At 38.8% G+C, this 17,149-nt stretch overlaps 1 protein-coding gene across 1 annotated transcript in view; it reads right to left on the reverse strand.

Annotated features, from left to right (window-relative positions):
* SH2D1A (SH2 domain containing 1A) overlaps nucleotides 1–217 on the reverse strand; it is a 29,296-nt gene extending 29,079 nt beyond the window's left edge. Inside the window, exon 1 of the mRNA XM_004606345.2 lies at nucleotides 81–217. Within this exon, the coding sequence (XP_004606402.2) occupies nucleotides 81–217 (137 nt within the window). The remainder of the gene's footprint in view (nucleotides 1–80) is intronic.
* Between the last annotated feature and the right edge of the window lie 16,932 nt (nucleotides 218–17,149).

The following is a 17,149-nucleotide window of genomic DNA, read 5'->3' on the forward strand; positions in this document are numbered from 1 at the left end:
CTCAGCCTCCAGTCCCCAGCTGCCCTCTGCTACCAGCCCTGTGCTCCACAGGCCTGGCCACAGCATCGCCATGTACTTACAGAACACACAGGCAGTACACACCAGGAACGCTCTCGCTGTCCCTCAGTAAGTAACTGCCATCCAGACCTGTGGCCAGCAGGAGTCTCTCCCCTGTCTCCCGGCTGATTTTGCCATGATACACAGGCACTGTGTCCATGGTTTGGTAGACTACTGGGCAGTCAAAATGTGGGATTGAAGCAGAAAATTTTTATAGAAGCTGCAGTTGTGCAAGAGTCAGCCACCTGTTCAGCCAGATGTGCAGAGAGAGTGAGAGAGAGTGAAAGAGAGGGAGGGAGGGAGGAAGGGAGGGAGGGAGGGAGGGACGGACAGAGGGAGGGATTTGCATATGCCAAACAGGATGTTCTGTACCTGCCTTAAAACCGCCTTCCTCCTCAACTTCAATTAAAACCAGCTCAGCACTTCAGCAACTCAGGTATTGTCATAGGATTGGACCCCACCACAACCCTGGTACCCCCGGCCTCCTGTCACACCTTCTACCACACTCCCCAACACTGGATAGAAGGGCCCATCAAGATTTAGATTTGTGTGATGTTATACCTTGCATCCAGACAGGAATGCTGGGCAATGCTTCTCTGTTTGTCGTGTCCTCACGGGCCATGCCTGGGAGAAGGAACAGGGCCAAAGCTCTCAGAGCAAGCACAGAAACTATCAATACTCTCAGAGTATTAACAGCACGATAACTACAGAGCACAGCGAGGAGAACCTACAAAATCAGAAGGTTTGAACCAAAGATTTGGAGCAAGTTCCTCTGTTCCTTTCTCTAAACCTCCTAAAGTAGTCTCTATCTTAGCAATAACTGATTTTTCCTGTCTTTTAGTCAGAGATCCCAAACTGCTAATTGAGGTACAAAAATTAGACTATGTCTAAAGATGTTCCAGATGTTACTCTTTTGTGGGTTTTAGAAAGAAGTTGCATTTCATTGGTGTCTGACTTTATATGGATTTGTATGTGCCCTTTGATGTATAGGAACCACCTTTTAGCATCTGTACATAAAACTTGTTTTAAGTTGTATTGTAAGTGTTGCTAATTGTGTGTAATTCCAACCCTCTGTTGCTAATAGAGAACATGTTTTTACTTCAGTTGATGTTCGATTGTCATTAATTTTTTAAAACCTTTCAATCTCCTCTAAAATAAATTATTGCCTCAATTTCAAAATATGGTGTCAGGTAATGTTTTCCCCAAACTTCCTTCCTTTTCACAATTCCTACTTTTATAATGAAACTCTGTTTAATGTTCAAAGCTGAATGATGCTAAGCATTTCCTTTTGATTATGTAAAATACCTTTAACATTTGGGTTTCCACAGATGAAGTTATATGTTGTTCCTTCCACGACTTCAGAGTCTAGTTCCTTGAGAATGTGGCAAGTCTGGGAGTTAATAGGGAGAACAATTTTTAAAACCTTACATGTACTACCAGTGGATTTGGATACACAGAGCAGCTTTGCTACATAGATCTTTGCTCTCTATCATTAGGACTGAGAACAATCCCCTAAGACTTAATTGGCAGCTTGTAGTAACTGTCTGTCTTGATTGAAGCATGCTCAGCCTAAGGATATCTCAGTCTTCTAGATAAGCCTTCTAGCCATTTGCAATATTCAAGATGATATCTAGAGATGGCTCTAGGGAACTAAGCTAAAATTCTTTCATCTTCTTCCTACTACTTCTCTCATTTACAGCTTACTCCACTTCTCTCGCTTTTATGTGCTTTGGGCCAAGTAAGAAATTAACAGCTTTCTGAATGTATGTAACAATGTTGATGACTTACCTGAGCTCTATATAGTTGAAGTGAGCAAATGACTTGCCCAGAGATATTCTTTGCAATGGTGGAATCTTAAACATATAAGAATATAATGAAGGTTTTTTTCATTCAGTCCATACGGGAAACAGCACATCTGGGCTGTGAGACACTCAATGTCACATAGGCAAACACAAAACTTAAGCTTTCTTTGTCTCTGAACAACCATGAACAAATCATCCACAAACTTAAGAACAGAGCAACCTAGATCTGACAGCAAAAGTATACCATGCACTCTTCGTTTTGTTCTGTGTTTTGTTCTGTGTTGCTAAAATAGCATACCTGTCAAATCAGCCAGGTACACTAGGGTTCAGCATTACTAAAATGTATTTTTTAAGAACAGATAAATTATAAGGTAATAGTACGACTTTCACATCCAGTATCTCATTGTCATCTTACGAGCAAGCTGACAGCTGAGCCAACCCGCAAGTGCAATGTTGATAAAAAATACTGACATCTTCACTCTAGTGCTACACAGGTACTAAGCTTGATTTTAGCAAATTTAAAACTTCTTAATTAACTTAAAATGTAAAGAATTATGGCTTTCATCCAACTGTCTTTTTTAACCAAGAGAAAAATGGAGGGAGGGGAATAAATGATGGGAACAATGGAGATAAAGAATTGGGAAGAATACATTAAAGATATTTTACAATATCTAAGGTGTTTGCCTTACATATGACTTATTCAGGTTCAATCACTGGTACTGCATAAGAGTCCCTTGAGCCTTATGTGGTCCCTAAGCATAGAGCCAGGAATGCACCCTAAATATTGCCTGGTGTTACCCCAAAAACAAATGCTAATAATAATAATAATAATAATAATACATTGGAAGAATAGGCCCCAAATACAAGTATAATATATTTAGAAGCAGAATTGTCTGCTTTATGGTGTTCTCTACAGTGAACATGGAGTCCATTATGACAAGTAGTTTGTTCACATTGCATAGCTGGTGTCTGGACTATCTTAGATGCTAAATATTTGTTATATAGGTGGATGAATAAATAGAAGAAAGTCACACACATTTGATTCTGCATTCTACTGCTCATCTTTGAAACGGAAAATGAATTGAAAGGACTAGTGCAGCAAGAGTTTTATTATACTTCTTGCTTTGTCTCTAGGTCGTGCCCTTGGAGCCTCAATTTCTCTATAATATGAGGGAACCTGAGTGATAGTACAGTGGGTAGTACACTTGCCTTGAATGCAGCTGCCCTAGGTTTGATCACTGGCATCTCATGTGGTTCCCCAGAGAACCGGCAGGAATGATTTCTGAGTGCAGAGTCAGTAGTAACCCCTGAGTACTGCCAGGTGTGGCCCCAAAAGTTTTCAAAATAGCAAAAATAGGAGTTGAACAAGATGGTCTTTAATGCCATTTCCAGCATGAACTTTCTATGCTTTATATGAAAGCTAACATTACTTTAGTGAGAGTAGAGGAAATGGACTTAGCTCTTCCTCTGTGTAAAAGAAGCAAGGGCTGTTTTGTCAGACCCCACCCAGAAAGGAAAGATTTTTATTCTTGTTGTTTTTAAGTGACCTAAGAAATAAAATCATGTGGTGGAGGAAAAGAGCTTCACAGTTTAAAAGCAAATAACAACCTTTTAGACTACAGATGCCATTTAAATCAAATATAAAAGCTTTGAGAAACTGTCAGTCAAGGTTGAAAGTGTCTTCTTATCTAAACTTGTCACCTCCTGAGCTCTCTGAGAGGTGACAAATTTTGCATGTTGATGTCCTGTCTGAGGTGCTAATTGTCTTCATTTCAAATGCTCCAGGCTATTCTCAATCCCAGGTAGATTCAAAGGAAGATGCCAAGGGTGGTCAGTTTTATAGAGTAGATCTGACATTTCAAAGTCTTTTTTCTCTAACCTTTCAAAACTAACTTTGTTCTTCAACTAGCTCATCTAAAAGTGTGAATTCTCCTGTGACAGTGTTATGATAGTGTTACCTATGGTGAGTTTACACATTCCCTCTGCACTTAGTAAAAGTCACTTCCTTTACCAAAATGAGAAAAGAAAAACATTTCTAATGTCTTTTTAAAAAGAAACACCTCCTTTTGATAATATCTGGGTTTATTCAGGAGGCTAAGTTTGCTTATATCCCTTCATAAATGAGAAAACAGAGACATGGTTGTTATGTATGTTTATTTAAGCCTATTAAAAATATTATTTGGGGGCCAACGGTTTTGTGCCTTTACTATATGATGTAAACACCGTAGTTGGTATTTAAGTTAGAGAGAGGAAACGCACATACATGCCCTCATAGTCCAGTAAAGATGACAAACAAGCAATTAGGGAGTTCACTTAATAAAAGCGGTGCCAATGGAAACAATAGGAAACAATGGAAACATCTAACTCAATTTATATTCCAGACTGGGATAACCTACTTGAATCAGAAAGTTCATTATCTTTCTGCTTTCTATTTATGGCTCTTTTAATTTTACCCCCTTTATGACTAAGATGGAGCTCCCTAATTATGCTTAAAATCTGTCTGCTTCTGTGGTTTCATCTTTGAATATAGCCAATATTTGTTAACTGTATACTATATTCCATGAATTATTGTAAGCACTTGACATGTATTATCTGGATTCTTATTTTTGTTTTCTTGTTTGTTCAGGGGGTAATACTTAATGGTTCTCAGGGAGACAAATTGTTTCTGAGATCAAACTTGGGCTTTCCAAATGCAATGTATGTATCCAACCCATTGAGATATCTCTCTGGCCCCATCTAACTTATATATGTGAACAACCTATGAAGCAAATATCACTATTCCCTTTTTTATCAATGGGGAAGCCACAACTCAGAGGACCTAGGTAATCTGCTCAATGCATCACAATTAGTCAGTGTCAGGGCTAGTTTTAAACATAGGCCTCTGACTTCACTTTACCAGTATCTTTCACCAAAAATCTTGCATTTCAACACTATCCTCTTTTGCTCCCAATATTAATTCCAAAATCACTGAACTGGATAGACTAGACTTTAGGCTGCATGAAGGCAACTACATGTTTAACCTCTAGAATATTCTTCTTACATTTTATAAGTATTAGCTGTTTCCATGTCCTGACTTGTAGCATGTCTACATCTAGCCAGATGCTTTATAAGAACAGATGTGTTATTAAAGATTATCTCATTCCTTAGTATATCTTAGCAGACTCTTACAGAGTCAAGGTCTATTTTTTCTGGCTTATGATTTTGGAAGCTAGATCATAGTTTATACATACAGTACTGTGATTTATAACAAGATATATATACGCTTGGTCATAATCCTATTTTCTGGACCAAGACTCCTAAAACCCTTGGAATTGTGATGTGAATGATTTTTTAAAGTGTCTGTTGGTTGATTGAGATAGCTTTTAGGCCTCACCTAATGATGGGGTCTGGTTTCCAGAAGAACCAGTCATGTGATGAGAGAATTAAACTTTTCAGTCCCACCACCCTCTAACATCTGGGGAAGAGAAAGGGCCTGGGGACTGAATCAGTTGTTATTGGTGAATGACTCATCAATCATGAATGCATAAGGGAGGCTTCACAAAACCCCAAAGGACAGAGTAAAAGTTTTCTGGTTGCTGAACATGTAGAGATTTGGGAAGAATGATGTACTCCAAGAAAACATGAAGTCTCTGCCCTTTCTGTGAATCTTTTGAATATGCTTTTTGTACAGAATCCTTTTCTGTGCTCTTTTGAATATCTTCCAGCTGGCTTTCCTGAGTTGCATTTTTCTATCATAAGTCAATAGTATAGTAAGCAAAACATTTCTCTAAGATTTGCTCTACTCTAGAAAATTATATTTTGTTTTTTGGGGTTATACATCCCTCAGTGCTCAAAGGCTACTCTGTCCCTGTAGTAGAGAATCATTCCCAGCAGTGCTCAGAGAACTATGAGTTGTAAGAGATGGGACCTGGTCCCAAAGTATGTGCTCATCCCATTGAACTACCTCTCTGATCCACTTTTGTGTTAATTGGTCTCAAAGAAATGTTCATGAAAGTTTCTGGTTGCTAGTCAGCCAGATATATAAATAACAGCCTAGACTTGCAACTGAAATCTTATGTCCAAAGAGGAGATGTTTTGAAATCTTCCTTAATCAACAGGCAGTTGATCACAATCACAATTAATAACCTAGACTTGCACTGTCACTTGAAAAGGCAAGGCACAAGGTCAATCTTATGGCACTGAACTTTCAACTTATGGAATCTTATGCTATCCTCAAGTAGACAGTGTTAGAACTGAGTTTAATTCTTAGACATCAGAGAATTTCCTGTTCAATTGAAGATATCACTCTCTCACATATATACACACATTTGAATGAGTATCAAAACCTATTTGCCTCCCCAAATATTAGAACCCTGAGCAATTTAATTTTTCAAGTTGTCAGAGCATGTATTCTGAGCAGGTGTGAATGTACAGGAAAGCTTTTATTGTCCAATGAAGTCACTCTTCATCAGTTTTTCTCTCTCTTTTTGAAGAGAAAAGGAAATGACCTAATGATGTGTCTGGATGACATACATGATATGACTGGAACCTCAAGAGGCACTCAGACTTCCATTTTTAACTAAAGTGTGAACTCTTGTAGTACAGCAATATTTCTCTCTTCACATCCAGATCCTAATACAGCACTTGTATATATATTTAAAAGTCCTTGCTCTGCCTCTCATCTTCCTTTCCAGAGAACCCTTGTAGAGAGTGTGTAGGCTCATTCGGACGAGCCTCACACATGAAGGGACCGGCAGAGGAAGCCAGGTGTGTGGGACCCAGGGCTGAGATCTCCATGCCTGCTCAGATTGGGACTGGGCGTTCTCCACCCAGACCCCCCATTTTCCAGTAGCTTGGCAGCCACACCCACAAACTGCCCCTGGTGCTGTGTAATCCCACCAACGGCCAACATCCAGAGACTATAAGACCAAGCTCCCGGAAGCACGTGGCCGCAAAGCCTTGTTCTCCCTCTTGGAGAACCTGACAATCTACCAAGAGTCTATTGCCCTCACAGGAGAGCCTTGCAAGCTCTCCATGGCATATTCATATCTCAAATACAGTAAAAGATGTATACATACCTCTTGGAGAGCCCAGCAAGCTACTGAGAGTATCCTGCCTGCACAGCAGAGTCTGGCAAGCTACCTGTGGCATATTTGATATGCCGAAAACAGTAACGATAGGTCTCATTCCCCTGACCCTGAAAGAGCCTCCAATCATTAGGAAAGCCGAGTAAAGAGAGGCTGCTAAAATCTCAGGGCTTAACTTTCCACATGGTGACTCAATGAAAAATTTAAAATAAATAAATAAATAAATAAATAAAATCTCAGGGCTGAGTGTAATAGAGACATTACTGATGCCCGCTTGAGTAAATCGATGAACGACAGGATGACAGTGATAGAGTGGTTTTTTATAAAGTTGTTCACAATATTTTATTACATTCAATATTCCATCACCAATCCCACCACCATTATTATGATTTTTCCCAACCACCACCCAAGCTTGCCCCAATAACAGATTCTAAATAATTGATTTTGTATTGTTTTTATTAATAATCCACTAAATGATCAAAAAAGTTTCCTTAGGAAAAAGTGTGAAGATTGTTGTATCTCACCCTGGAGCCATTACGCCTCAAAGGACTTATTTTATATATAAAATTTATCCCAACTAATTTGGGGGTGGTTTTGAGCAATGCTTAGGACTTACTCTTGGCTCTGTTCTCAGAAATTGGTCTTGGCGGTGATCAGGGAACTAAATGAGATGCCAAAGATCAAACCCAGGTGAACTGCTTACAAGGTAATTGCCCTACTGGAGAAAGTACTACTGCTCTGGCCCCTTAACTCAAATATTTTTAAGGTAACCTCTGATGATTTGAAATATGGATAACTAGTTTGATCTATATATACCACAAACACTGAAATTTAGCAAAGGACTGGAGTGGAGTGAACTATAAACAGTTTTGTAAATACACATGAAATATTATTGTTCAGCAAATAAACAACTAGTTGTAAATTTCAAAATGTATTTTGCATTTACAGGTGCAGCATTTTATTTTTCTCCTCAGTGATAAATATTTCACTTAAATATGCTAGACACATACTTGCTCTTCAAGCCCATGTGTCTTTCTTGTTTGTCTGTCTCTTTGCCTTCTTTTTCACTCTGATGAAGCCTGTGTTCCTCTTGAACACGTTGTTGTCTCTTTCTCTCCCTCTCATCTTTCTAAATAAGTCTCAATAAAACTACCTTGCGAAAACAATGCTCAACACATTGATCAGCAGGGAATTCAATAGAATGAATCTTACAAACAGGTCACATGTTTTGAAGTTTCAAAACAGACTAGACAATATCAGAACTGTAACGGTTAAGGTATAAAATTCACAATACTTACTCTGTCTTTTTCTATCCTGGAACCAATATAGCTCGCTGAAATTATCAAATTAAATGTATGGATCAAGGAAAAAATAAATATGATATTTAATCTTAAATGGTCACCAACAAAACCCTCAAAAAAGAGATCTTTTTATTGTTTTTAAAACACTTGGGTATGTTGGGCATGGTTTAAAGCTGTATACCACAAAATTAATCATGAGTTTCTGCTTTGTGTGCAATTATTTTGTAATGTGGTGCAGAATGAAGAATAAAAGTTAAGATAGCAATTTTAAAAATAAAAATTGAGAAATGTTGGGGCTGGAGTGATAGCACAGCAGGTAGGTCATTTGCCTTACACGCAGCCAACCCGGGTTCATATCCCAGCATCCCATATGGTCCCCTGAGCACCACCGGGAGTAATTCCTGAGTGCATGAGCCAGGAGTAACCCCTCTGCAACGCCGGGTGTGACCAAAAAAAGCAAAAAAATATATTGAGAAATGTCATGAGTGAAGCTGTAAAATTGCATATTATTTTGAAATAAAGCAATGAACTTAACTAGGATTCATTGACTTCTGGCACAATTTGAAATCATCTGGTTCTTGTTGAAATTTTGCAACACAATGGTACACATCAAACTCCTTTAAAACCCTTTATCACTTGCTGATATTTAACATATATTAGGGCTACTAGCTTTCTGCAGAAATAATTCTTTACTTGTATTCCTAGTTTATAGAAGTTTAGAAAAAAAGGTAATAAGTTCTGTGACAGTATTACAAAGAGCCTAGTAAAACATTAATTTGCCTTGTATTCAGCTACATGTAATAAAACAGCAGTAGTAATAATAGTATTTATTAAATCCTAAAAAATCCTAAACCTAAATGGCAAATGACTGTTTTAGCTATATTATATCAACTTCATGTGAAGAAATTTTATAGATATATACTTTCTTGATTTTAAATAAGAAAATAATTATTTATTAATTAATGCTGTTTGTTACACAGTATCTTTTTGAAAACTGTTATGTACAAACCAGAAAATTATGATGGAAAGTGGTGAAAAGCCTTGTAACTAGTGCTTAGGGTGCCTCTATTTCTTCTAGTAAAACATATTATTAGTGGCTTTTACACAGTCTAACACAGTGCCCAATGCATGAGACACCTGCTCTATGTGCATGCTGCTTGCTCTATAAAATAATACAAAGATGCTAGAGCTTTTATTGGCACTTGTTACCTCTATAACTGACACTGGAGAGGGATATTTTCCATGATTGCCTTATGCATCAGGAAATTGGGCTAGATAAGCCAAGATCTGATCTATCAGAGAAATTCTTAGCTCTGCTGAATAGCTTCCAACAGCAAACCAAATAATGAGTTGTACTCAAACAATTGTACTAAGTCCCCTACAGGTATTGATACCTAGTGCAGTAATATTCCTAGCCTATTTCATTTTGGCTCTAGACACTTGTTTTAAAAAAAGTACCAATAAGAAACATTGTCAACAAGAAAATCTGTTCACCGACAACTTGTCAGATCAGACACCAGGCCAATGGGTACACTTTTGAGCGAGAATTCCCTTCAAAGACTATGCATATTGCCTGTCACATATAAGAATTTGCTAGTCTTGGGGCCGGAGCGATAGCAGAGCGGGTAAGGCGTTTGCCTTGCACGCAGCCGACCCGGGTTCGATCCCCGGCATCCCATATGGTCCCCCAAGCACCGCCAGGAGTAATTCCTGAGTGCAGAGCCAGGAGTAACCCCTGAGCATCGCTGGGTGTTACCCAAAAAGCAAAAAAAAAAAAAAAAAGAATTTGCTAGTCTTTAATGTTGACATTTTACAAAGGATGTGATAATGAATATATGTATTTATTTGTCCCTCTGACATAGCTGTTTAAGATCATGATTTTTTTGGGTGAGGAAGCAGGTCAATTATGCAGCCAGTAGGGCATTTGCCTTACATCCCACCGACCTGGGTTTGGTCCTTGGAACCCCATGTACTGCAGAGCACCACCAGGAATAAATTGCTGAGTGAAGGGCCAGGTGTGGTCCCAAAACAAAAGCAAAGAAACACAAACAAATATAACGATGTTTTTATGCCAGAGCAATGATACAGTGGGCAGGGCACTTGCATTGCATGCCAGGGATTTGATCCCTGGCATCCCATATGGTCTCTTGAGCATGGAAATGACTGATTCCTTAGTGCAGAACCAGGAATAATACCTGAGCACTACTGGATGTGAACTAAAAGCCAAAATAAATAAGTAATTTTAAAAATCATGATTCTTTTAACAGCAATTCTATTATCCATTTTGCAGCATAAATCTGGTGATTTTGAAGTCCCCCCTTCTTCCACTTCTGTGCTGAGAAGCATATGTGTATGTGTATTGGACTGTTACAGCTGTGATCTTATCTATTTAAAACAAAAATGAGTAATTCAGACTGCTGTAAAATAAGCAATCAAGATGGGTCCTATTTTAATAGTATTGAACTGAGATATGTATGAACTTTTAACAAGGCCAGTCAGCTGACTCAAATGCAAAGTCACTACCACTATCTAATTACCACCCTTTTTTGCACTCCTGAAATAGTGGCTCTTGTCACTTGTCACCTAGGTAGTCACACATCCCAAAGCTTGTGAGATTATAAAAAGAAGAGCTCCAGGATAACCAGATGGACAAAATACCTCAGTCTACTTATTAGAATCAATACACTAGGTATAGTTATTGTACTCCATGTAAATATGCAAATGTGTTACACAGTAGGAGTAAAAGGTTAAGGCAGTGTAATATAACAGAGCACAGACCTATTAGAACTAGCAAAATTTCATTTTGAGGTCAGGATTTACAACTCCTAAATATGAGCCTAAGTTTACCACATCTATTAAATGGAGGCAATACAACTCTGAAGAACTAGACATACCTTTACAAGACACCAAAAGGGGTAATTGAGTGCTTAGCACATATTAAGTTAAAAGCTACTATTTAGTGCTTACTATCAATAATTCCTTACTCTTTTTGTTTGTTTTGGGGCCATAACCAGCAATGCTCAGGGTTATTCCTGGCTCTTGCACTGAGAAATTAGTCTCAGCAGTGCTTGGGGGATCATATGTGATACCAGGAATCTAACCTTGTTCTGCAACAAGCAAAGAAAGGGCCATACCCACTGTACTGGCACTACCAGGCCCCTATAATTCCTTATTCTTATTAACACTGAATCCAGAGCCCAACTCTGAGGGTAGTATAAGTGAATTCATTAAGGTTCAGAGAAATTTAGAGTAACTTGTACAAGGTCGTGTAGTGAATAGCAGACCAAGAATCTGAACTCACAATTCCCTAGCTCCAAAGGCCAGATTCTTGCATCAGAAAACTGGACCTTGAAGCTGGAACAATAGCACAGTGGATAGGGTGTTTGTGCTTTGCATGTGACCAAACCGGGTTCAATCCTTGGCATCTCATACGGTTCCCCAAACACCACCAGGAGTAATTCCTGAGTGCAGAGCCAGGAGTAACCTCTGAGAATCGCTGGGTGTGACCCAAAAAGCAAAAAGAGAAAAGAAAACTGGACCTTTTGTTTCTTATCTATCTAGCTCAAAACAAATTAGAGACTCAGCAGTCAATAATTTGGGTTGCTTTGGATTAGTCAGCCCTAAAAGACTCTAATCACATTGAACTATATAAAAAGCTATGTACCCGTTGACTTTCCTTTCATGAAAATCTACATGGATGCCAATGAGCCACACAGTAGTCTATTTGAAGTCATGAATAAAGCTTGTAGAAAAAAACATATTGTGCTGGAGTACTCCTAAGTCTCGTCTGTATCTCAGGTTTCCAAATTTTAGGGAGCTATCACTACACACAAAAGTATCCAAAACCCAGCTACTAGATAGAATACCTAGCTTTATGGTTAATGGTTCTTTCCTTCTTGATGCCTTCCTAAATAACCAAGACCTCCTTATTATCAGTTTGCATGTTCAAATCACTTTAATTCTCTACCCCTTTACTATTCCCAAAAGAAGCAGATGACCAGACTCTAACTCTCTTTGTTTTAGGTAAAACTTATCTTATTAGTGGATGATGTAAATCTGGCTATTTTCAAAGTCAACAATCAACAATTTGACTGGATTATACATAGATAAGGGTGGACTGTGCCATGCAGGGCAGAATTGGAAAGTGAATTTTTTACTCAGAGATGGGGTCTCAGTTCAGAAACGTCTTCTCTTGGGGTCAAGTGATAGTATAGCACACAGGGATTTGCCTTGCAAGTGGCCCACCCAGGTTCGATTCCTGGAATCCCATATGGTTACCCAAGCACTGAGGAGTAATTTCTGAGTGCAGAGCCAGGAGTAACCCCTGAGCATCACTGGGTATGACCCAAAAAGTCCAGAAGAAATGTCTTCTTGGTGCAGAGTGGTTGGACAAGCCTAGACAGAAGCCCTGCTCTTACCTCCAACTTATGCTCCAATGGTCCAGGAGAATCAGTTATTCTCAATTTTGAGACTAGATGGACTCGGACAACAAGTACAACAAGGAAAATCCATCATGAAGGACCTCATTGGTGAGTAACTCTCAGGAAAATGAGAAACCCTCTAATGATACAGCAGAAGGGTAAGTCAGATTAAACACCTTTACCTCAGTAGGAAAGAGGGAAAACAGAGATTTAAGCTGTTTCCTCTGAGAAAAACAGCCACTAAAACACACAGGACACAGCAAGCAAGTGCACACTTCATTAATGGTTAGATTCAGGGAAAAAATAAAAATGAAGGCTGAGATAGGTGAGCTAGGATCCATAGGATCAAGAACAACTTTTATTCAGACCAAAGACTCATCTAACTTCTCACCCTTTGGTCTCCCCTTGCTTCTGGGAGAGTGAAGAGAAAACACCAGTTGGAAAGGAAAAGGCATAGAGGTAGCCTTAACTGTGTTTATCCAGTTCAATTCTATTTTAAGTCAGTTTGTCCTTCCTAAAGCAGCACCATCCACAGCACTGTGATCTGTTCTTGAAATTCATTTTAATAACTCTTGATAAGGAAGGGACTTTGGATGGTGGCAATCCAAGGCTGAGAGCTTAAATATACAGGCAAATTTTCCTCAGAGCATTGTCCCTCTTAAGAACGACCCAGTGATCTTCCAAACAACCAAAAACTTTTCTGTCCTTCTCATAAGGAAAAATTTAACAGAATACCAGAAAGTCCATCCTGTACTTATGTGAGGCCACTTTTTGATCTTTGCTACTACTCATTTTTCTTACAAAGGATTGATGACATGACCAGGTTCTTTAATGTTGTCCCCACTCCAAACTGTAAGAAAAAGCTGTATGCTGTACCAATTTCATTTACCTGAAGGCCACACTATAGATCATTTTATTCCGAATAAGGCTTTCTCCTACGAGTTAACCAAACTCAACCAGTTAGAATGTGCATATCCAATAATAATATGCATTTCTTTCTGTTGATTTTACTTTAGGGCCACACCAAGCAATGCTCAGGGGTTACTTCTGGTTCTGTTCCAGGAATTACTCCTGGCAGTGCTTGAGGAATCATATGAGATGCTGGTATCTAATCCAGGTCAGCCATGCTCAAAGCAAATGTCCCACCTACTGTACTACTACCCCACTACTAACAGATACTAAGCAATATTCATTTAATGAGGCAAATAAAAGGAGAAAAATTTTCGGCCGGCTATATGATTTAATAATGCAACCAATAACACTTACACACTATTTTGTCTCAAGAGAGAAGTTCTAACAAAAGTATAACATGTGTCCTCTGTCCAGTGATGAATATTGAAGGTATTTCTTTCTTCCTGACTTCATCTCATTCTTTAGCTTCTCAAGTGATGGTAAGAATATAGTTATAATTCCTTCAAATACTTAGGATGTCGACAACGAGGACAAGGTTTCTTCAGATTTCTTCAGCTATTCAAAATTTCTAAGACTCTGAGACAAAATTTCACCTACAACACTAAAAAAAACAAAGATGCAAACATGAGCAATGCAATAGTTTACAAAAGGAACAAGAACACTGTAAAGGAAACTGCAGTGCTCCCAAAATTCAATATACTTTTTAAGTAAAAATTCGTCACTTCCTAGACAAAGATGATGTTTCCAGGAAAATAAGGTTAAGAGGGGGGAGAAGGAATAACAGAAAAAGTTGAACTTTCAGTCTGTAGGGTATCAACCAATCATTAGTCATTCATCTAGAACTTACCTATGTATGAACCTAAGTGTGATTTGAAGAAATATCATATTCAAAGAGTGTGGTATGGTGCTAGAGAGGTTGTGCAGCAGATAAGGTGCTTTCCTTTCATTTGGCCAACACAGCTTTGATCTCTGGCATCCCATGCCTGCCAGGATCGATCTTTGAGTGCAGAGCCAGGAGTAACTCTTGAGAATCACCCGGTTTGGCCACAAATTATCTCCCCCAAATACTGTAATGCTCAAAAGCAAACCCAAGAACATTTAAAAAAATTAATTACAAGGGACAAGGGGAATGGTGTAGCTTCCCCAGTGGCAGTAGCAGCACCTGCGGAGGTAGTAGAAGCAGTGACTGGACTCAGGGCGGCCATTCTTAGGAAGCAACCTTGCAGGCTCTAATACATGCAACTCTGCTAGTACCTGACCCCCAGGTTAGAAAGGCAAAGGGCATTGTTTCCCCAGCAGGCCGCCACTATGCCACCAGTTACACTGCCCATCTATGGCCCATAAGATCCATTTCCACAGAGGCTCTACATAGTTACAAATGAACACCAAAAAAGAAAGGAATATCCTAGAAGGGAAAGAAGAGATTACCACAGGCACTATGGGAAAACAGCGCAGAACTCTATCACAAGGAGTGGAGGAAGATAGAAGCCATGAAGCATCAACAGGGAGTACCCACAGACAAAATCTCTCTAATAAAGAATTCAGAGATGAAATGGTGAGGATGGGGCTGGAATAATAGTACAGTGGGTATGGTATTTGCCTTGCATGAGGCCAACCTGGGTTTGATCCCCGGCATCCCATATGGTACCCCGCACCGCCATGGGTAATTCCTCTGAGTGTGAAGCCAGGAGTAACACTTTGAGCATTGATGGCTGTGATCCAGAAAGTAAAAAATAGAAGTAAAAATAAACTAAAACTAAAAAAATGGTCAGGTTGTTCAATGAGTTCAAAGAAACTGTGGAACAGACATTCTATAAAATATGGCAAGATCTGAGAGCAACAGTGGAACAGACAACCAATAAAATACAGGACAAAATGAGAGCAGAAATAAGAAAACTACAAATCAGAAGTGTCAATAATAAAAACTTCGGTAGAAGAAATGAAATACTCAATGGGTGCCCTCAACAGTAGAATAATGACAGCCAAAGACAGAATCAGTGATATTGAAGATGAGCTGCAGAAAGCATCCAGGCAACAAGAGAACAAGGAAACAGTCTGCAAAATAGCTAAAAGGTGGGCAAGAGAACTAAGGGATAAATTCAAAAAGAACAATATAAGAATCATTGGAGTTCCAATGGGAGAGGGAGGCAACTTCAATGAGGTAGTTACAGTTAAAGATATTGTAGCTGAAAGGTTCCCAGAGCTGGAGAATGCAGGTGTTCAGATTCAAGAAGCCCAATGGGTGTCAGCTAGAAGAGGCCCCAATATAAAGACCCCAAGACATACCCTAACAAAATTTTTGAGTATCATAGAGACACAATACTGAACAAGATAAAAGAAGGAAATTATAAAGAAGAGTCCCTTATATTTACAGTAAAAGAAAGGAAATTATAAATATAATTATAAAAGAAGGAAATTATAAAGGAGAGTCCCTTATATTTACAGTAAACATATCACGAAACTCTCCAAGTCTGAGGTTGATGGTGGGATACAGTTACTGTCACTGTGATCCCATTGCTCATCGATTTGCTCGAGTGGGCACCAGTAACGTCTCCATTATGAAACTTGTTGTTACTGTTTTTGGCATATTGAATATTCTACAGGTAGCTTGCCAGGCTCTGCCATGAGGGTAGGATACTCTCGGTAGCTTGCCGGGCTCTCCAAGAGGGGTGGAATACAGTTAAAAACAATGAAATGAAGGCCTCACCAACAATATTTTACCCAGCTAGATTCTCGTTCAGATTTGAAGGAATGATACACAACTTCATGGATACACAACAGTTTAGGAACTACATAGATACAAAACCAACCTTAAAAGAAGGACTTAAAGGGCTACTTTAAGGCAAGACAAACCCCACAAACAACAAATTTCTACAAAAAACATGTCAAAAAACACCATGACAATAATTTCTCTTAATGTGAATGGACTGAATGCACCAATCAAAAGACACCAAGTGCCCAAACAGATTAAAAACTAAATCCAACATTCCTCTGCCTACAAGAAACACATTTGAACAAAGAAAACACAGAATAAAGTCAAAGATTGGAAAACAATTCTTCAAGCAAATAACTCCTTCAAAAAGGCTGGGGTGCAACACAAATATCCAATGATACAGGATTCAACTGAAAAGGGTTAGAAGGGACAGTGAAGGCCACTTCTTAATAATAAAGGGCTATGTATATCAGAAAAAAATTACACTCCTAAACATATATTCACCAAATGAGAGGCCAGCAAAATACTTAAAACTGCTGATAGACTTTAAGGAGGAAATTGGCTGCAACAAAATAGTAGCTGGAGACTTCAGTACTGCCTTGTTATCTCCTGATAGATCAACAAGAGTAAAACACAGTTAGGAAATATTGGCTTTAAAGAAAAAATGGAAGAGAAAGAACTAACATATATGCAGGGATTTTCATGCCCCCAAAATCGAATACACATTCTTCTCCACTGTATGTGGGGCATTCTCCAAGATAGACCACATGTTGGGCCACAAAATGTATCTCCACAAAATCAAGAGGATAGAAATGCTATCAACTTTCTTTTCAGACCATATTGCACTAAAAATAGAAGTTAATCAAACACAGAAATG

This window comes from Sorex araneus, chromosome X (genome assembly GCF_027595985.1).
Source record: "Sorex araneus isolate mSorAra2 chromosome X, mSorAra2.pri, whole genome shotgun sequence".
Classification (NCBI taxonomy): domain Eukaryota; kingdom Metazoa; phylum Chordata; class Mammalia; order Eulipotyphla; family Soricidae; genus Sorex; species Sorex araneus.